Source organism: Chiloscyllium punctatum, chromosome 48 (genome assembly GCF_047496795.1).
Source record: "Chiloscyllium punctatum isolate Juve2018m chromosome 48, sChiPun1.3, whole genome shotgun sequence".
Taxonomy (NCBI): Eukaryota; Metazoa; Chordata; class Chondrichthyes; order Orectolobiformes; family Hemiscylliidae; genus Chiloscyllium; species Chiloscyllium punctatum.
This window is the reverse complement of record NC_092786.1, coordinates 19,876,771-19,898,901: the sequence shown is the minus strand read 5'-3', so window position 1 is coordinate 19,898,901 and position 22,131 is coordinate 19,876,771. Positions and strand designations below refer to the sequence as shown.

Sequence of the window (22,131 nt, the reverse complement as noted above, 5' to 3'; positions counted from 1 at the left end):
AAGCCTGTCCAACCATCTGCAAGGCATAAGTCAGGGGTGTGATGGAATCTTCCCCACTTGCCTGGATGGTGCAGCCCAATAACACTTAAGATGCTTTACACCATCGAGGACAAAGCAGCTGATTGGATTGGCATCACATCCACAAATATTCACTGCCTCCACCACCGATACTCAGCAGCAGTAGCAGTGTGTACCACCTACAAGGTGCATTAAAGAAATTCACCAAAGGTCCTTAGACGACAACTTCCAAATTCATGACCACTTCCATCTAGAAGGACAAGGGCAGTAGTTGTATTCAAACATCACCATAATTAAGTTCCCCTCCAAGCCACTCACCATCCTGACTTGCAAATATATCACCATTCCTTCACTGTCACTGGGTCAAAATCCTGGAATTCTCTCTCTAAGGGGAGCAGATGGACTGCAGCGGTTCAAGAAGGCAGCTCAACACCACCTTCTCAAGTATAACAAGGGACAGATAACAAATTCTGGTCAGCTAGGGTCAAGAGAATAAAAAATGTTCAATGAACCCAACATGAAATAAATAAAAGCAAGTCTGAACATTTTACTCAAAGACACTGAAAGCTGTCAGTGATTGTAGGAGGTGTTAAAGATCCTCAATTACTATTTTGGAAAAAATCCTAACTCCTGCAACAATCTTCACATTTTGGAGAAGGAACCTTGCCTAGTATAATCAAACCTGAAAATATAAGTTCCACAGCCATGAAATTTATAATCAGCTTATATTTCCAAGAGCTTAATAGGCAGAGTAGGGGAGACAGATGTTTGAGATGAACTGAACATAGGTTGGGAGAAAGTGAGGACTGCAGATGCTGGAGATCAGAGTCGAGAGTGGGTGCTGGAAAAGCACAGCAAGTCAGGCAGCATCCAAGGAGCAGAAGAATTGACGTTGCAGGCATAAGCCCTTCCATCAGTAAACATAAGTTGGAGAAGGCTGGAAAAGAATAAAAGCATACACTTACTGATGTTTCTTTCTGGTCAGTGCTGTAAGTTGAAAACTTCAAGAGCTAACTGCAATATTCAACTATGGTCTAAGTAATCAATGAATCAGCCAAGGTCTCCCGTTCAAACCTTACACCTTAAGGACACCCAAAGGTCTCTAAAGCGTATATCCTCCTTTGTATTGGACACCAGACAGAGAGAGAGAGAGAGAAAATGTGGGAGGCAGTGAGATTGTGCGAGTGAGACTAGAGGTATCCAGACACACATTTTTGCTTCCCCTCCACAAAGCAGCCTGGGAGAGGTTGAAAGGTAACTAGTTTCTGATCCCCAATTCCTTTCAAATTTTGCCAAGGTCTGTGCTAATTAAACTCAACTCAACTCCTTCACTTAAAAGGTTGGAGGCATGGATGCAGGAATGGGGTTGGCTTTCAGAGGCCATACTTTTGATTGCCCCCAGAGGCTGTTAAGTGATTGTGTGCCAGTCAGTCGTTCTTTCTCTGTCTAGTCACCAACCTGAAATCATAATAGTGACATGTGACATTTCAATAGACAATAGGTGCAGGAGTGGGCCATTCAGCCCTTCGAGCCTGCACCGCCATTCAATATGATCATGGCTGATCATTCCTAATCAGTATCCTCTTCCTGCCTTATCTCCATAACCCTTGATTCCACTATTTTTGAGAGCACTATCCAACTCTTTCTTAAATGAATCCAGAGACTGGGCCTCCACTGCCCTCTGGGGCAGAGCATTCCACACAGCCACCACTCTCTGGGTGAAGAAGTTTCTCCTCATCTCTGTCCTAAATGGTCTACCCTGTACTTTTAAGCTGTGTCCTCTGGTTCGGCACTCACCCATCAGCGGAAACACGTTTCCTGCCTCCAGAGTGTCCAATCCTTACATAATCTTATATGTCTTGATCAGATCCCCTCTCAGTCTTCTAAACTCAAGGGTATACAAGCCCAGTCGCTCCAGTCTTTCAGTGTAAGGTAGTCCTGCCATTCCAGGAATTGACCTCGTGAACCTACGCTGCACTCCCTCAATAGCCAGAATGTCTCTCCTCAAATTTGGAGACCAGAACTGCACACAGTACTCCAGGTGTGGTCTCACCAGGGCCCTGTACAGCTGCAGAAGCACCTCTTTGCTTCTATACTCAATTCCTCTTGTTATGAAGGCCAGCATGCTATTAGCCTTCTTCACTACCTGCTGTACCTGCATGCTTGCCTTCATTGACTGGTGTTCAAGAACACCCAGATCTCTCTGTACTGCCCCTTTACCTAAATTGATTCCATTGAGGTAGTAATCTGCCTTCCTGTTCTTGCCACCAAAGTGGATAACCATACATTTATCCACATTAAACTGCATCTGCCATGCATCTGATAACTCACCTAACTTGTCCAGGTCACCCTGTACTCTCCTAACATCCTCATCACATTTCACCCTACCACCCAGCTTTGTATCATCAGCAAATTTGCTAATGGTATTTCACTAAATTAACAGAAAATCTATTCAAAGCTAAAGAGATTAGTGAAAGTAATGATGAAATCTGAGCCAACTCCTCACTATCCGTTTAATTGAGGGGGTGGGGATCATGTCATCTTGTTAAATACAATTATTTAGTAGCATGGATTTTTCAGTTGAAAACCAGGTCACATTTTTTTAACAAGGTGCAATATTTTTCAAGGAATGTTACAAGAAATCTATTATCTTAAAAAAGGAAATCAACATGATATCAAAATTTCCATCAGCAGGACTTCCAACTTTTAACCCTATGGAGAGAAGCAGCTATTCACTGAGAAATATTTGCATTTCCACATTCTAATGCAAACAAGTTCTTTCTAGATGCTGTCATAATAATAATAATAATAATAATAACAACAACAATAACAATAACAAGAACAATAACAACAACAACAATGTGAGAACGGCATTACAACTTCAAAATATGGCTCAACATTGCACAAATCAGGCTATATTATTGGGATAAGTAAACTGCTGTAAAGAAAATGTGGCACACGTCCCAAACATCACTAAAGGTGCACTGCTGCCGATGAGAAATGCCACAGAACATTGACTCATTGTCATGAATAATTCTGGGCTGTGTTATCTATGGCTATGGAAGTACTAACTAAAGTAACTCAAACTACGCAACAATGTAAACAATGTTGTAGAATCCCACTGAAAAAACTCTTTAGCGTATGTTTTTAACTCAGGCTATTGTTGCAAAAATATTTATAAATTTACTTATGAATAAATTGCTTATTTCATAACTGATCTCAAAATAACCTCATCACTGGAATTCAGTTTTGTAAACAAACAAAAGAGGTCATATTGGAAAAATCATTTAATCCATCTGATCCAGATGAAGCACAACTTTTCAAGGGAACATTTGAATTTTCCAGATGTAGTCTAGTTAGTGCATCCTATACTTTTAGCAAGGCCTCAATATTGTTTACTTCATTTCCTTTGAAATGAAGGCCAGCTTTCCATTTGCCTTCCCTGCTACCTGCTAAATTCAGATGCTAGCTTTCTGTGATTTATGTACAAAGACCCCCAAATCTTGCTGTGCTGCTGCTTTCTGCATCGTTCTCCATTTAGATAAAATCCAGCTCCTCTATTCTTCTTACCAAAGTGTTTAACCTCACATTGATCCACATTATACTCCATCTACCACATAACTAACTTGTCTACACTCCTTTGCAGACTCTGTCATCTTCACCACTTACCTTCCCACCTATTCATGTCATTTGCACACTTGAATTTGATTTGTTGTTGTCAGATGTATTGAAATACAGTGAAAAGTGCTGTTTACTGTACATTACAGGCAGATTGTACCATACAAAGTGCATCAGGATAGCAGAACAGAGTGCAGAACACAATGCTGCAGCAGCAAAGAAGGTGCAGAGAGAGAGATCAACATTAAAATTTGAAAGGTTTCTTCAAAAGTTTGATAACAGTAGGGAGGAAGCTGTTCTTGAATCTGCTGGTACATATTTTTAACCATTTGCACCTTCTGCCCTTTGTAAAAGGGTTGAAGAGAGTATGACTGGGGAGAGAGGGCTCTCTAATTATTTTGATTACTTTCCCGAGGCAGAGGAAAGTATTGATGGAGTCAATGGAAGGAAGGCTAACTTTCATGACAGACGATGTAGAGTTCACAACTCTTTGTAATTCTCTATAATCCCTACAGGTGGAAGCAGGCTATACGGCCCATCAAGTCCATATCGACCCCGGAACAGCATCTCACCCAGAGATGGCTGCCTACCCTAGCCTGGCAAACACACATTTATCATGGCTAATCCACCTAGCATGCACATCCCAAGACACTCTAGGCAATTTCTTGCCATCTTGGGTAGAGCAGTTGCCAAACCATGCTTTGAGTATCCAGACAGGATGCTTTCTATGGTGCATCTATAAAAATTACTAGGAGCTCTTGTGGACATGCTGAATTTTGTCAGCCTCCTAAGGAAATAGAGACGTTGTTGTGCTTTCTTGATTGTTGCGTTGACATTGGTGGATCAGGACAGATTGGCAGGAATCATCACTCCCAGGATGTTGAAGCTCTCATCCATCCCCACCTCAGCACCACTGATGCAGACAGGGGCATGCCCTCCATTCCTCTTCCTAAAGTCAATGACCAGCTGATGTCAATGGAGAGATCGTTGTCTTTACACCATGCTGCTAAGCATTCAAGCTCTTTCCTGTACTCTGTCTCATTGTTCTTTGAGATCTAACCTACAATGATGGTGTTGACAGAAAACTTGTAAGTGGAGTTTGGGCTGGAATTGGGCCACACAGACATGACTGTATGAGGCGTAAAGTAACGGGCTGAGTATGCAGCTTTTCAGAGCACCAGTGTTAAGGATTATGTTGCAGAAGATGTTGTTGTCTTTTGTTACTGATTGCAGTCCATGGATCGGGAAGTTGAAGATCCGGTTACAGAGGGGGAAGCCGAGACCCAGGTCTTGGAGTTTAGAGATGAGTTTCTTTGTAATTATGGTGTTGAAGGCAGAGTTGTGATCAATAAATAGGAGCCTGACAAGGTATCCTCGTTATCCAGACGCTCCAGGGAGATGATGACTGCTGTGAACCTGCTGTGCCAGTAGGTGAATTGCAAAGGATAGAGGCAATATAGCTGGAAAGAGTTGAGTTGAGCTCTGACTAACCTGTCAAAGCACTTCTTTCCTCCTCCAAAGTCGCAATGTGCACTAACAATAACTGTGGTACTACAACTGTTCCCTATGGTACTTCAACAGTTGTAGGTTATCATCCTGAAAGTGCACCTCTCCCTTCAACCCCCAATCCCAACTTGCTGTCTCCAGTAGTTTGCCAATCCTGTCTCCATATCCATATGGCCAACACCAAACCCCCTCATTTCATAAAACGTGGCACCTTAAATGCTTTTTGGAAATCTAAATATATGACATCTATAGTTATCCTTTGTCAATCCTGTCTATTTCCTTCTCAAAGAACTTTAATAAATTTGTCAGGCACGAGTTCCCCTTTGTGATGTCTCGTTGATTTTGCTTGATCATGTGGATTTCTAAATACTCTGCTGTTACATTCTTTGAAGTAAATTTGATTGAAGCCAACTGGCTGATAATTACTTGTTTTTGTCTCCTTCCCTTTTTATTTTCTGTGGAAGTTTTCCCATTCTCTTTGATTTTTCAAGAATCTAAGGATTCTTGGAAGATTACTATCAGTGATTGATAATCTGTGTTGCTACTTCTTTCATGTCTTAGGATGAATCCCATCAGGTCCAGGGAACTTGTCAGTATTTGGCCTCATTTTTCTTGTGATAGTCATTCTATTTATATTCCTCTCTTCCTTTTGTCTTTTGATTTTTTTAGTATTTGTGGAATACTAGAACTGTCTTCTAGAGTGAAGACTGGTGCAAAGTATTTATTGAACTCTTCTGCCATTTGCCCAGTCTCTCTTCTCCAAAGGGCCTCTGATAACCTTGGCCTAGAACTTTCTTTTCATATATCTAAAGAAGCTCTTCCTGTTTGTCTTGTTATAACTTGTAAATTTGCTCTCTAAGTTTACCTTCTCTCTTCATTATTTTTTGATCATCTTTTGTGAATCTTTTTTAAAACTTTGTGAATCTTCTCACTATTAATCTTTGCCACTTTGCATGATTTTTCTTTCAATTTGATTGTATCATTAACTTCCCTAATTAAACAATGTTGGCTTAGTCCTTTCCTAGAATTCTTCTTTACTGAATATCTTTGTTTTGAGCCAAAAACTATTTTATTAAACATCTACTATTATTCCTCAACCCATCTTTGCTGCTCAACTCCTTTCCAGTCCATCCCAGATAGCTCATTCCTCTGGAATTATCCTTATTTAAGAGTAGCACAGTTGTTTTCAATCCAAATTTCTTCCTTTCAAACTGAATGCTAAATTCTACCATTTTATGGTCACTGCTTCTCAGGGGATATTTTATTCCGAGATCATTTATTAAGCTACTTCATTATACAACACCAGATCCAACATAGTCTGTTCCCTGGTTTTATCCACAACACATTGTTTGGGGAAATCTTTCCAAATACATTCTATTCATTCTTCCTCCTGGCTTCCTCTACCAACCTGACATTCCCAATCTACCCAAAGATTAAAGTCACCCATGATAAATCATAGAATCATAGTATCCTCACAGTGCAGAATTAGATCATTTGGCCCATTAAGTTCGAAGAGCATCCCGCTCAGACCACCCAATCTCTGTAACCCTGTATTTCCCATGGCTAATGCACCTAGCCTGTACATCCTTGGATACTACTTGGCAATTTAACTAACCTGCACACCTTTAGGCTATGGGAGGAAATTGGAGCATCCAGATGAAATCCATGCAAACATGGGGAGAATGTGCCAAGTTGTGGGAGAAAATACAGGTCAGGCCTCCCCATGATATGGCCACAAGACAGACAACACAAAATGTCTGCACTTAGCCACTAAGCCTACCCACAATGTCTCAAATTGGCCAAACCAGCCGCCCCAGACATCACACTTAGCTTAAGACATGACTCATCCAGCCCCAGGCCAAGGGAATATACTTCCTCAGATGAACTGACAATGCACCGCCCACTTCACAATAGCCCAGCACCTCTGAAGTCCTTAGGGCACAGCTGCTCCCACTAGGAGTCAAGTCTTCACAAAGGTGACCCAGACAAGGAGGCACCAAAGGGACTTAGTTTGCTCCCTCAACAATACAAACACATTGATACCAGAATGAAGCTGAAAATGTGTTGCTGGAAAAGCGCAGCAGGTCAGGCAGCATCTAAGGAGCAGGAGAATCGACGTTTCGGGGATCAGCCCTTCTTCAGGAATGAGGAAAGTGTGTCCAGCAGGCTAAGATAAAAGGTAGGGAGGAGGGACTTGGGGGAGGGCCGTTGGGAATGCGACAGGTGGAGGGAGGTCAATGTGAGGGTGATAGGCCGGAGTGGGGTGGGGGTGGAGAGGTCAGGAAGAAGATTGCAGGTTAGGAAGGCGGTGCTGAGTTCGAGGGTTGGGACTGAGACAAGGTGGGGGGAGGGGAAATGAGGAAACTGGAGAAATCTGAGTTCATCCCTTGTGGTTAGAGGGTTCCCAGGCGGAAGATGAGGCACTCTTCCTACCAGAATGAAACCCACTAACACGTACTCCAGTCAAGGATCAGAATCTCCTGAGTAAATTAAGAAAATCATAAAACACCAGACACTTGAATCTCTTCAATGAATAGACTTTATTTATCTTGGTTGTACAACTCACACTATTGTCTCATAACTCACACTTCTTTGTTGAAAGGGTATAAAGCTCCACTGTATTCTTTGTTCAGGGAAGAAGCTGTGGTTCCTTCTGAACAGCCTGTCAGTGACTGTACAGTGGACAAACGCGAGGACTGCAGATGCTGGAAACCAGAGTTTAGATCAGGGTGGTGCTGAAAAAGCACAGCAGGTCAGGCAGCATCTGAGGAGCAGGACAATCAACAATTCGGGCAAAAGCCGAATTCAGGAATAGAGGTGATATAAATGGGGGCGCGGGTCAAGTCTCTTCTGCGATATCGCTGTTTGTTGAATATATCCTTGCCAGTTCTCAGTCCAATCTGCGTGTCTGTAATCTCTGATTAATTGGGCTAAACTCTCTGGCAAAAGTCTACACAGACATTTGCCTGAAGGTGGAATCGAACTCGGGTCCCTGGAGCTGTGAGACAGCACTAGTGCTAACCACTGAATTACCATGAGCCAATATACTGGAGTTTTTTACATGCCCTCATTATCTCTTGATTTATTCTCTAACAAACTTATCTCCCCACACTTTCTGCCTGTCCTTTTGAAAACCACATATCTCTGAATATTTAGTTCCCAGCTTTGATCTCCTTGGAACTATATCCCCATAACGGCTACAAAGTCATACCTATTAATCTTTTTTTGCACGATTAATTCATTTATATTATATATAAACATTGAATATTCAAGTAAAGAGCCATTAATTTTGCCTTTTTACATTTCTCTTCCCCCTTAACCCTGTTTACTGCTATTTTTCTAAATTTGTACACACTGTTTCTTTCAGTCCCACTCTGGGTATTGTTATCCAGATAGCTGCCCTGTAATACGAGGCGAAAGGGAGGTCTGCAGATGCTGATGAAGGGCTTTTGCCCGAAACGTCAATTGTCCTGCTTGTCAGATGCTACCTGACCTGCCGTGCTTTTCCAGCACCACACTCGCTGCCCTATAATACTGTCGTATCCTCTTGCTTTGGAAGCCGACATTTCCCTTCTCCCGAACATTTCCACCTATAGTTAATTTAAAGCACTCTACAGCCCTAGTTATTCAAGACTCAGATCCCAGCATGAGTCACGTCAAACCTGTCTCACTGGTTTAGGGGGATTCCCGGCTTGATAGAATGAAGTACATTTACCTTCCCCTCCCCCCAGTTGCTGCATCTCCTGTTTCCTGTACCACAGGATTGTATTATGGGGATACCGGCTGCATGACAAAGAGTGGATAGATTATGTTAGATTAGATTAAATTCCCTACAATATGGAAATAGGCCCTTCAGCCTAATAAGTCCACACCGACCCTCCAAAGAGTAACCCACCCAGACCCATTCTCCCAGCCTATACTTACCCCTGACTAACGCACCCAACACCATGGGCAATGTAGCATAGCTAATTCACCTGACCCGCACATTTTTGGATTGAGAGGGGAAACCCACGCAGACACAGGGAGAATGTACATACTCCACACAGACAGTCACCCGAGGCAGGAATCAAACCTGGATCCCTGGCACTGTGAGGCAGCAGTGCTAACCACTGAGCCATCATGCTGCCCCTAAGTGAAGAGAGTGGGAAGGATAAACATTCTTTATTTCCCCAAGTCCCAATAGCTTTTCCAGGTAGTATCTTGTCAGGTTGTGGAGGTTAATGTGTAATTGCTGAGATCACGAGATAAAGCTGCTTAAATCAGTGAAGAAACATCTCTTCACATTAATACAAACCATGAAATAGGAGAAAAGTTTGAGAATTTGCAGAAAGTTTTATAGCTGTTCTGATGCACCCACTGAAATTTCTCAAACAGCAAAATCATGTCCAAAGGAAGACAATCGATTGCAGAAGTTTTATATTGGCAGTCAGCTGAGAATTAAACCTTACAGTGAACTTGTATGCAGCAGCTTTTCTAACGACACTTGGCAACATGCTCGAGATGTAAAACCTTTCTCAGAGAAAACCAGCTGATCCTAGTCGGACTAGACTTTAATATCATTTGGCACTCTCAATCTTCTCCAATGTTCCACCTCACATCCGAAGTTCAAACTCTAATATCCTCTATTCGAACTCAGTGCTAACAGTTTATTAACATCAATCGGAAAAAAAAAACACAAATCTAAAAAATGATCAACAGTTGGTTGCCTTCAAATGTACAACCAAAATGATCAATGACACCTGCATCTTTGCATCAAAAACGATTCATTACTTCAGAGCAATGTTGTAAAAATTCAATCTTTAGTTAAAGCATTCCAAGTTTTCTCTGAATGGCCCCCACACAAGGCGCTAGAACAATGACTTTGCAAATACACACAGACGAGACACAACAGGATGCTTAATCTAAAAATAGATCCTGGTATCAGTTTTGCATAAGTTGAAGATGAGAAAATAAATATTTTGTTGGTGAATTCAATACGCATTACAATATCTTTAGGAAACTTGCCGATGGGGAACTGAAATATTATAACTGAAATTTGTAAAATAAATTACTGAACAGTCTGATTCAACATTTACATCATAAGCTGTCATTTAACTAATCATCTGATCACAGAGATAATAATTTCCATCAAATTAATAAAAGCGCATTCTTGTCTGTCAGAAAAAAAAAACTCGACAGCGCATTGAATGGTATGGATGGAGTACAAGGTCACCGATGAATGAGATGCACGTATGAAAACAGACGCTCACCTCTTAAAATAGAAAATACATTTTCCAAAATATTAGTATTCATTTGCCATACCTTTTATTAAATTTTACTGGTACTCCATCCTTCGTCCAAGTGACCTCTGGCTCAGGAACTCCAACAGCTTCACAAACCAGTGTTACACTGGAAATATTTTCTGCCAGATATGCCAGTGTTCCAATTGTTATAGCGACATCTCTCTGAGGCAGCACAGGAGCTTGCTTCTTTCTCACAATAATAGGAGGCTTCTGTTTCTCCCTCTGTTGATGGGTATCTTTATTGATGGATGTTTCTGATGTGTTACGGGTTTTGTCTAAAAATTTTGAGTTCGTTGCATTATCATCAAGAGGTGCCTTCCATTTCTCCAGGGTTGCCTGTGGTCTGGACACCTCAGCTGCTAATTGGTACATGAGCTGTGACGCAAAAGCTTCAGGTAGTTCACCAGATTCAATCCACAGGGTTATATTTCGTAAGATCTCTTCGAACTGTGCAGTATCCATGCTGTAGGCTCCTTGGAAAATTGAACTTTCAAGATGCTTATCATAAAGCTCCTGAGAATCATACAACTCCGCAAAGTTAATCTTTCCTCGAGAAATCAGATGATTTCCAAGTAGACGCAGGAAAACATTATCTTCCATTTGGCTACCATCCACATAAAATTCATTTTTTTTGCTCCAACTTTGCCACATCTTGCTCATTTGACTCCATTTATCCTCCAGTCTGTTAGATTCATTGTGATTCATCTTCTCTGGCCCAATACTTTGTCTCATTTTTGCTTTAGTGGAGGAGGGTGGTTCAACTAATCTATTGTCATTGCCAATCAGTTTGAGGACAAATGTGTCTCGAATAGACCCTGCAATACAACTGTACACGCCAATATCTCTTGCTTCAAGGTTATGAATCTTTAATGATCCTGATTTTGTGATTCCAATCCGTTTTGCATTTTGTAGACGGTATCCATCTTTTTCCCATCTGATCAATGATTTCTGGAATCTCCTTACAGGGCACCTAATCACAATTGAGGTTTTTGGAAGCAAGTAGGCCCGACCACCTATAGTAAAGTGAATCCGCTTTTCTTGTCTGGTTTGAATATAGACTCTGTGCACACTGAGAATTTGAGGGTTACGGATAGCTTGCTTTTGTGGCATCTTTGTTTTTGTATTCTTTTTGAGCTCTGGAAAATACGTGAATAAACATTAACAAAATTGTGCAGAACAGGAAATAGCATCTGCTAATATTTAGGGGAGATTGTGTTGGTGTAAGGGTAATGTTACTGGACTAGTAATCAAGAAGCTCATATTCAAGGGATTATAAATTCAAGATCCACCACAGCAGATAGTAAAATTTGAATCCATTAAAACCTGAAATTTAAAAAATAGACTAAAGGCGAATATGGAAACATGGTCAATTTTCATAAATATTCGTTGGTTCACAAACCCCTTTTAGGGAAGGAAACCTGCCTTGCTTACCCAGTCTGGCCTACATGAGACTTCAGACTCACAGCAATGACTACTATTTGCCCTCTGTGCATTGATTGTAACAAGGTCAGCCAGGTGGACCTTACAGAAGATAAGTTCCTTGATTGGGGCTGTTAACCTGGTCAAATCAGGGAGCCCTGGCTGACAGATTTAGACAGGAGTATCAGGATTTGAGTTTCCTCATTTCCCTTAAAACTGGTTGAATGATAGGGTTTGGGGCCTGGCTTTGCTGCTCCTCGCCCTTGTAAAATTGCTGTTTCTCTGTATACAGCTGTTAATATTAATTGTTTTGTAAACTGTGAATTGTTTAATAAAATTTAAAAACAAAAGGAGTATCAGGTGTTCTGTTCATTGTAGGAGCCAGCTCTGAGCTCGCTGGGTCAGTCTCATGTACTATGCACTTGTAAGTAAGGGGTGACTTGGTGACAGGAAACTGGTCTTTGTTGTGGAGTTATCTTACTCTCAACTACAAAATTTAGTTCAATTTTATTGGCAAAAACTCATCTTGTATTAGAAGAAGAATGTTGATTACCACAATTATGGATAAATCTAATGCCCAGAGCCACTTTTTTTTGTGGCACTTTAAAGATGACTATTAGTGTAGAATATGTGGATAGTGGCAGCACATTACCTGACCATACTCCCAACCATAACAATGGGGAAAAAAAATAACAATAGGAAGGATGGGTTAAGTGGAAAATTAATCAATTTTCACTCCTGAGGAGAGAGACACAAAGAAAATGCAAGCTGGATATTGGACAAAATACAGTAGCCTTGATTCTCTGAGATGGCAGCACAACTTGAGTGAATTGAGCATTAAAACACATCAGCTTCTGTTGAGTTTGGCTGTGTTCAGACAACTAATTTCATTAAAGAATAAAAGACATAGTATTACCTCTGTGATTGCTCTGGAGTCAGGTAAAAGACAGAAATGAAAATGATATTTTACCTTGTTTCTTCAAATAATAAACACTGACTAAAATTGGTATGACAATAGAATGTTAAAAAGAAAATGTTGGCACTGATCGTATAGAAAATGTGACTGAAATTCTGACTGAAATTCTGACTCAACTACACATTGTGCTGGGTGGAAAATGGAGAGAAGAATGTATTTCCAGAGAATGATAAAGGTCATCTTGATAAGCATGAGTTACACGAAAAAGTTGGAAAGTATCAAATATGTATGTCTGGAATCTACACATATGAAGTTATTCATGTGTTTTTTTAAATAATGTAAGCAATAGCTCTTAAAATCTACTGGACTTGCTTCAAGAGTTGGAGCTGCAGACGTTTGGCACATGAAAGCCGGTAATCTTCCAGGAAAATAATTGTCAAGCAACACAAAGCTGTTTTACTTAAAGAAAAGAACATTTTCATAAATGTGCATGTTTTGACATCTGCACATGATTCTTATAATGAACAAATGAGGAGAAACTGTGAAACAAATCCATCCTTCTCTAGGAATATATCAAGCTTTAAAAGTTTTACTCCTCAGAAAAATGACATTGTTGTGATCAGAAAAGGCCCAGGACCTTAGAGTGGGCTAGAACATGATAGTCACCACATCAGTTATTTCTGCTGCTTGTTTATTTGTTGTAAATTTCATCTACAATTTGTGCAGGGTGTTTATTTGGGCATAGATCACTTCAGTTGTCAAGTGTTAAAGTAAGTCATTTACCTTTACAATTAGGCATTTTGCAGACCTGGATCACTGGTGGTTTGGAGAGGCCATTACATAAATTATGGTCCACTGCGACTAGCTGGTCAGTTGTTGACAGCTTACGACAGACCCATTCTCTGCTCTGGATTCCTTCGCCACAGCTTACAGAGCACTAAAACCAAATGACAATATTCGAACAGTTTTAACTGAATTATCATTCATCTACATTTCTGCTGCCAGCAATGTCAGACAGAGTATTTAAATTATACACAACTAAACAGGGTTCAATTAATGTACAAAAGGTTAGTTCAACTGAAACAGATATGCTCTTCATCACTAACTTAAAGTGGTGATCTTATGAGAGGAGTACCATACATTGGTGCATCTGAATGAAGACTTTCTTTCCACTGCTTTCACAGTGTCCTCATTTCAATTCACACCAGCCTTCTCCTTAGCCTAACCATGACCAAACACTGCAATCATTTTCTTGTCATCAATCAAAAGATCCATCTCTTCCACATTTCTCACTCTATGACCAGTAAACACAAAGGGCTGAATGACCACCACCTGTGCTGTAGCCATTCCACTATTGTATGAAGCTCACTCCTCTCTTGACTTATTCTTGACTGTCTCAGGACAAATATGCTTGACTTTACCGAGAGATTTCTTCTTTCACTCACCACTCCCTGGTTAGGTGGAGGCAGTAACGTAGTGATAACGTCACTGAATTAATATTTCAGAATCCCAGACTAATGTTCTAGGGATATGGGCTTGAATCCCACTATGGCTGATGATAACATTTGAATTTAATAAAAATCTGGAATTTAAAAACAACTATCCTAATAATGAGCATGTCACTGCCATCAACTGCTGTAAAAACCTATCTGGTTCACAAATGTCCTTTAGGAAAGGAAATCTGTTACCCATACCTGGTCTGACCTACATGTGACTTGATCAGTGGCGGACTCTTAGTTGCTCCCTGGGTAGTTAGGAATGGACTATAATTGCTGGTTTAGCCAGCATTGTCCACATCTCATGAAAATTAAATGAGGACTATCACCCTTTCTGTAAAAAAATGTCAAACCAAGATCTGCATTTCCATTAAATGTTGTGAAAAACAGATGTTGGTGGTTTATGAAGCTGTAGTACTATAGATACAGAAGTATCCGAAATAAGGTCGGTGAGCTTGCAGCATGGATAGGTACCTGGGACTTCAATGTTGTGGCCAATTCGGAGACCTGGATAGAGCAGGGTGAGGAATGAATGTTGCAGGTTCCAGGGTTTAGGTCTTTCATTAAAGACAGGCAAGGTGGTAAAAGAGGGGGAGGCGTGGCCTTGTTAGTCAAAGATAGTATAACGGTGGCTGAGAGAATTTTTGATGAGGACTCGTCCACTGAGGTAGTGTGGGCTGAAGTTAGAAACAGGAGAGGAGAGGTCACACTTCTTGGAGTTTTTTATAGGCCTCTGCAGAGTTCCAGGGAGGTGGAAGAGAGGATTAGCAAAATTATTCCGAGTAGGAGTGAAAGGAACAGGGTGGTCATTATGGGGGACTTTAACTTCCCCAACATTGACTGGAAATGTCATAGCTCTAATATGTCAGATGGATCAGTTTTTGTCCAATGTGTACAGGAGGGTTTCCTCACACAGTATGTCAAAGGGCCGAAAGAAGGGAGGCCACACTGGATCTGGTGCTTGGTAATGAACTAGGCCAGGTGTTTGATTTAGTTGTAGGTGAACACTTTTGAGAGAGTGACCATAATTCAGTTACATTTAGTTGAGCGATGGAAAGGGACAGGTACATGCCACAGGTCAAGAGTTATCGATGGGACAAGGGCAATTTAATGCGATTAGACAAGAATTAGGATGCATAGAATGGGGTAGCAAAATGCAGGGGATGCAGGCAATCGAAATGTGGAGCTGGTTTAAGGAACAGATATTGCATGACCTTGATAGGTATGTCCCTGTCAGGCAGGGAGGAAGTGATAAGATAAGGGAACCGTGATTTACTACGGAAATTGCATCTCTTGTTAAGAAGAAGGAGGCTTATGTGTTGATGAGGCAAGATGGTACAGATGAGGCAATGGAGAGTTACAGATCAGCTCGGAAGGATTTAAGGAGAGAGTTAAGAAGAGCAAAGAGAGGACACGAGCAGCCTTTAGCAAATAGAATAAAGGAGAACCCTAAAGCTTTCTATAAGTAAGTGAGGAATAAAAGGATGATTAGGGTAGGAATAGGGCCAGTCAAAGACAGAAGTGGGAAGTTGAGTGTGGACCCTGAAGAGATTGGAGAGGTGCTAAATGAACGTTTCTCATCAGTATTCACTCAGGGAAAATTTAATATTGTAGAGAGAAGCATAAGGTACGAGATATTAGACTAGAAAGGATCGAGATTAGTTACGCACAGGTGTTATCATTTCTAGAAGGAGTGAATGTAGACAAGTCCCCTGGGCCAGATGGGATTTATCCGAGAATTCTCTAGGAAGCTAGGGAGGAGATAGCAGGGCTGTTGGCTTTGATATTTGAGTCATCATTGTCTACAGGTTTAGTACCTGAGGATTGGAGGATTGCAAATGTTGTGCCCTTGTTCAAGAAGGGCAGCAGAGATGACCCAGGTAATTATAGACCAGTGAGTCTTACTTCTGTTGGAGGAAAGGTTTTGGAAAGGATTATAAGAGATAAGATTTATAATCACCTAGCAAGCGACAATTTGATTTCAGATAGTCATCATGGTTTTGTCAAGGGCAGGTCATGTCTTACAAACCTCATTGAGTTTTTTGAGAAGGTGACCAAGCATGAAGATGAGGGTAGGGCAGTTGACGTGGTATACATGGACTTCAGTAAAGCCTTTGATCAGGTTCCACATGATAGGCTGATGGAGAAAATGCAGAGGCATGGAATTGAGGGTGAATTAGCAGTTTGGATTAGAAACTGGCTTTCTGAAAGAAGGCAGCGAGTGGTGGTTGATGGAAAATATTCAGTCTGGAGTCCCGTTACTAGTGGTGTGCCACAAGGATCTGTTTTGGGACCACTGCTGTTTGTCATTTTTATAAATGACTTAGACGCAGGCATAGTTGGATGGATTAGTAAATTTGCAGACGACACTAAAGTCGGTAGAGTTTGTAAGAATGTTACAGCTTGCAGGGGGACTTGGATAAACTGCAGAATTGGGCTGAGAGGTGGCAAATGGAGTTCAATGCAGCTAAATGTGAGGTGCTGCACTTTGGGAAGAATAAGAGGAAGGCAGAGTACTGGGTCAATGGAGAGTTTCTTGGTAGTGTGGATTTGCAGAGGGATCTGGGAGTCCATGTGCATAGATCTCTGAAAGTTGCCACCCAGCTGGATAGTGCTGTTAAGGTGGCATACGGTGTGTTAGGTTTCATTTGTAGAGGGATTGAGTTCCGGAGCCGCAATATCATGCTGCAACTATACAAAACGCTGGTGCGGCCACACTTGGAATATCGTATACAGTTCTGGTCGCCCCATTACAGAAAGGATGTGGAAGCATTGGAAAAGGTGCAGAGGAGATTTACCAGGATGTTGCCTGGTCTGGAGGGAAGGTCTTATGAGGAAAAGCTGAGAGACTTGAGTATATTCTCGTTGGAAAGAAGGCGGCTAATGGGGGATTTGATTGAGGCATGCAAGATGCTCAGAGGATTAGATAGGGTAGACAGTGAAAAACCTTTTCCTAGGATGATGACGTCAGCTTGTACGAGGGGGCATAACTACAAATTGAGGGGGATAGATTTAAGACAGATGCCACAGGAAAGTTCTTTATGCAGAGATTGGTAAGGGCGTGGAATGCCCTACCTGCTAATGTAGTCAACTCAGCCACATTAGGGAGATTTAAAAAATCCTCAGATAAGCACATGGATGATTTTGGGATAGTGTAGGGGGACGAGCTGAGAATGGTTCACAGATCAGCGCAACATCAAGGGCCGAAGGGCCTGTTCTGCACTGTATTGTTCTATGTTCTATTAGATCAGAGGTTGGTGGCATGATTGCCAGGGTTTCGTGGTTCTAAATTTACAGGTTGACTCTCTAATGTGAAAACTTTCTTATCTCCATGTTACCTCTTGGTAACATCAACAATTGGTGTTGAGTCAAATTCCACCCAGAGCTTGATGCTGCCAGCTCAACTTTTGTTCCATAGCCATGCCAAAGCTATTGGGATGATTTTCTGGCTGTACATCATGGATAGAATCATCAAATCCCTACAGTGTGGAAACAGGCCATTTGGCTCAACATGTCCACACAGACCCTCCAAGAGTATCCTACCCTAGACGTTATTACTCTACGCTTACCCCTGACAAATGCACCTAGCCTACATATCCCTGAATACTATGTGCAATTTAGCACGGCCAATTCACCTACCTGCACATCTTTGGACTGAGAGAAGAAACCGGAGCTCTGAAAGGAAACCCACATAGACACGGGAGAATGTGCAAATCCCACACAGACAGTCGCCCAAGCTAGAATCAAACCCAGGTCCCTGACGCTGTGAGGCAGCAGTGCTAACCACTGAGCCACCGTGCCGCCCAGGGATGAGTTAGACATTTCTCCATATTATAGATTAAAGCTGTCTTCTGGATTTTCTCCTGGATATTTACTCAGACTGCATCCAATTGGACACACTTTAAACTGATAAATCCTCTTCATTACCAAAACTATCTACTTCCGTATCCATAACATTACTCGTTTCTACCTCATTTCGCATGGAAAACACTCAATCAAGCTAAATTGCCATCAGGGTTAAAGTTGTCACAGTTTTCCACATAGATCTCAGCATATCAACTTTCCCAATCCTACATCGCCTCCCATTGCTCCCTGCTCCTTGCTCCCCTTAGGCAAAGGTCAATGATTTCCCTTCCACTGAAGCATTGAAATCAATACCTTCACATTTTAAAAAAAAAGTCAATCTCTGCAGGTTCACTGCATCTCATTCTGTAAGCTTCTCCAGCCTCAGGGACTAGTTACAGCCAACTGTTTCCCTCCTGGGGAGATGCTTTCAAGGCATCATGGCCCTGCTCTGCAACTTTCCCCAAAAAAGGTATAAGTTATCTATATCACATGCCACTTTCAAAGATCTCTAAAGACAGTGTTAGGGTGGCATGGTGGGTCAGTGGTTAGCACTGCTGTCTCACAGCACTAGAATCCCAGGTTCAATTCCAGCCTTGGGTGACTGCCTGTGTGGAGTTTGCACATTCTCCCAGTGTCTGTGTGGGTTTCCTCTGGGTGCTCCAGTTTCCTCCCACACTCCAAAGACGTGCAGTGTTAGTGCATTAGTCAGAGGGAAATGGGTCTGTGAACTGTTTGGAGGGTTGGTGTGGACTTGTTGGGCCAAAGGGCCTGTTGCCAGACTGTAGGGAATTTAATCTAAAACCTCACCCCTTTGAATGTGGAGCCTCCAATAAATACTCTCCAAAATTTTGTTTTGCCTCGTTTATTATATCAGACTAACTGTGTGCTAAAGAAGTTAATATTATTGCAGATTCAATAGATAACGGCAAAATACATTTTTTCTACAATCCAAGTCGACAGCAATGGATTGTAAAGATTAACAAACAGCGACACCAAGGATAAGCAGAACCCGAGCACGCTCTGTGGCAATTCATTCATCGTCACCTAGAAATATTCTGCAAGACATAAACATGCTGAACTAAGCAAGAGGTGTGAGCTCACACAGGCCAAACAAAAGACATGTGTACATAGAGACACAATAATCAGGCATATATCTTTGTTGAGTTACTTCAATGCTATTTACCTTGGACCATTTCCCTAATGCTAGGTGTGGTGGACAATCAGCGTTCACACAAGGCTGCTGCACCTGTGGCTTGTGGTCAAGGCATAGCTCGTCAGCAACAGTAAGAAAACTACCATCAGTCAAAAGTTGTTTGCACATGACTTTACGAGATTGCACCCCTCTTCCACATATTTGTGAACACTGCAACAAAAGATTTCATAAGAGAACACAAACAAGTCAGAAGGGTTGCATTAATATGTTTGAATTTGCTCGCTATGCTTTTATACTTGGGATCTTTGAGGTCACACCTGGAGATCAGTAAATTAAACAAAGATGCACTAATTAATTTAACAGCCTCTAGTCTTACTCACAAAACTGAGATTTTCCCATCAGACATTAATTATGACATTGAAGAAAACTATTCCTCTAGACTGGCAAAGAGGGTCTAAATGGACTAAATATTTCATGATATGGTCTGCCACACTAATCAATGAATCTCATTCCAAACTTGTCAACACTCAGTAAGGCATCTTACATAACTTATTCAACTCTCATGTAGAGTATGTTGTATTGAGCACAAAAGCCTTCTGATGGCTTCAAACATTTTTTCCTGGCTTCATTTCATATCATAATATTCACAATATTCTCTCAGGATCACTTCAGAAGTTCCACTTGCATTGTCTTTCAGGGTAATTCCTCTCTGAAATGATATCTTTTTTTCCCAATTCCATTTTAAATTTATGTTCATTCTAAATCTGCAGCTGCTTCATGTCAGTACTTACACTGGAAAGGCAGTGGACTTATTTACTCGAAGATTAGTTTGGAGTAGCTATCACCTCCTGATGCTGGCTGTGAACCAGTGTAATTTAAATCAGATTGGTGTAAACAGTCTGAATCAAATCCCTAACCATTTCTTCCCAGCAGAAAACCTCTGCATTTGCAACCTGATACAGTGTCTGGCAAATGTGCTTGGTTACAGCAGAGTTGATTGCTTACTGCAAAGATCCTGCATTGAGCTTGGATCAACTTGATCCAACTACAAATGATCTTGTGTAAATGGACTCTTTCTGGCACTTGAAGTTTTGGGTGTAATTGTGACCTAACTCACTTGGGGATGCTTCCTCAGAAATGGGTGGACTGTTGGTTGAAATTGTGCCCAATATTATGTTCTGTTACCTTCAATACGGTGTAGGTTGGGAAACCAACAGCGCACCTCGTCCCCAACTGACTCCATCAAGAGTTAGAACAATTTTAACTCAGCAAACTCTTTACTCCGTAGGCTTATTGCATAAAATACTGTTCACAGACTGCAACTTGGGGGAGTCCAGAATCAGAGTGCTTAAGTTTAGGGTGAGAGGGGTAAGATTTAAAAGGGAACTAAGGGGCAACTTTTTCACATAAAGGATGGTGTGCGCATGGAATGAGCTGCCAGACGAAGTGGTGGAGGCTGATACAATTACAACATTTAAAAGGCATTGGTGTGGGTATATGAATAGGAAGGGTTGAGAGGAATATGGGTCAAGTGTGACAAATGGGACTAGGTTCATTTCGGATATCTGTTCGGCATGGACAAGTTGGTCTGAAGGGTCTGTTTCTGTGCTGACAACTCTATGACCTATGGAAAAAAGCTGAAAGTATTTCAATTGACTCAGAAAATGAGTTTTGTTCGAGTAGTCCAATGGAATTTCACATACCAGCTGCCATTCTCCTGTATGCCATGATGGAGGGCAGTTAAACTGGTTGCAGGCCTGTAATTCAGGTGGTTTTGGATCAAAACACTCCTCATCTGCAACTTTGATGGAGTCCTCAGTAGTGTGCGCCACCATACGTTTACAGTAAACTTCTCTTGTCTGTATGCCAACTCCACAAGTGGCACTGCAATGTTTCCAGGGTCTTGTGGCCCAGCTGATGACATGAAAAAAGACTGCACATTAAAGGGATGGAAAAAATTTCGAAGGACATTATTTCTGGCTTTATTTGGAACATGATAGCAACACATGAATTTAGTTAATGCTGTTTCCATTTACTCTAATTTATTTTACTAAATTACCGATAATTGACGATGGAAGCTCTAATTAGCAACAGTCCTGAGTGAAATGAAAATCTGGGTGGTGTTGTTGGCCATCAATCTACAAGCACTACAAACTAGAGGCCTCCGCTCCCATTTACCGACAGGGAAAAAACAAATAAAGGTCAGGTCTGACCTTACATTTGGTCATTGAAGAGCAACCCAGTTCCTTTTAAAAAACAAACAACACATTTCTCTTAACTTATGAAAAGAATCGCCTGCATGCTGTTTCAAACTGTGTGCAGCTGTGCTGAGGAGGAACCAAGCAGTGTTTGAAGATATTAGGAGAAAGGAGTGATATCCTGACTTCTGTGCTGTTTGTTAAGTTATTCTCAATTGTTCAGTTTTGTTAAATTTGACCCCCCCACAAGATAGATTAATTAAATAAAACCAAAACATGACTGTGCAAATCAGAGCATTACAAAATCAGAGCATTACAAAATCCAAATCTTACTTAATCTTCTAACAATAACAGTTCCTAACTATCTGGTGGTTCAAATTGCTTTATGTCAGAAAATGCTAGCTTTTTAAGTACTAACCTCTCAGGGTCATTATCATCAAGCATTTTAATTGTATTATGCCTACATTTTCATCCAAAAACTTTAAAATTAAAATTGATGTTGACTGTGTTTTCGAGTGTACATGAACTCACACGATCTATACCACAAACTGTTAGAAGGTAATGAAGCTGTGGAATTCTTTACCACAGGGGGCTGCTGAGGCTGGATCATGAACTATGTTCAAGACTGAGATGAACTGAATTATTTTCAGTAAGGGAATTGAGCTTTAAGTGAATAGGC

General features: G+C 41.2%; 1 protein-coding gene across 4 annotated transcripts in view; it reads right to left on the bottom strand.

Moving 5' to 3' along the window:
* Window positions 1–22,131, bottom strand: part of adamtsl3 (ADAMTS-like 3) — a 651,955-nt gene that overhangs the window by 103,028 nt on the left and 526,796 nt on the right. For all 4 annotated transcript variants that reach the window (XM_072564789.1, XM_072564791.1, XM_072564790.1 and 1 more), the window contains 4 exons: window positions 20,958–21,168; window positions 19,285–19,464; window positions 13,543–13,696; window positions 10,444–11,560 (listed from right to left, as the gene is read on the bottom strand). In XM_072564789.1, the coding sequence (XP_072420890.1) occupies window positions 10,444–11,560; window positions 13,543–13,696; window positions 19,285–19,464; window positions 20,958–21,168 (1,662 nt within the window). The remainder of the gene's footprint in view (window positions 1–10,443; window positions 11,561–13,542; window positions 13,697–19,284; window positions 19,465–20,957; window positions 21,169–22,131) is intronic.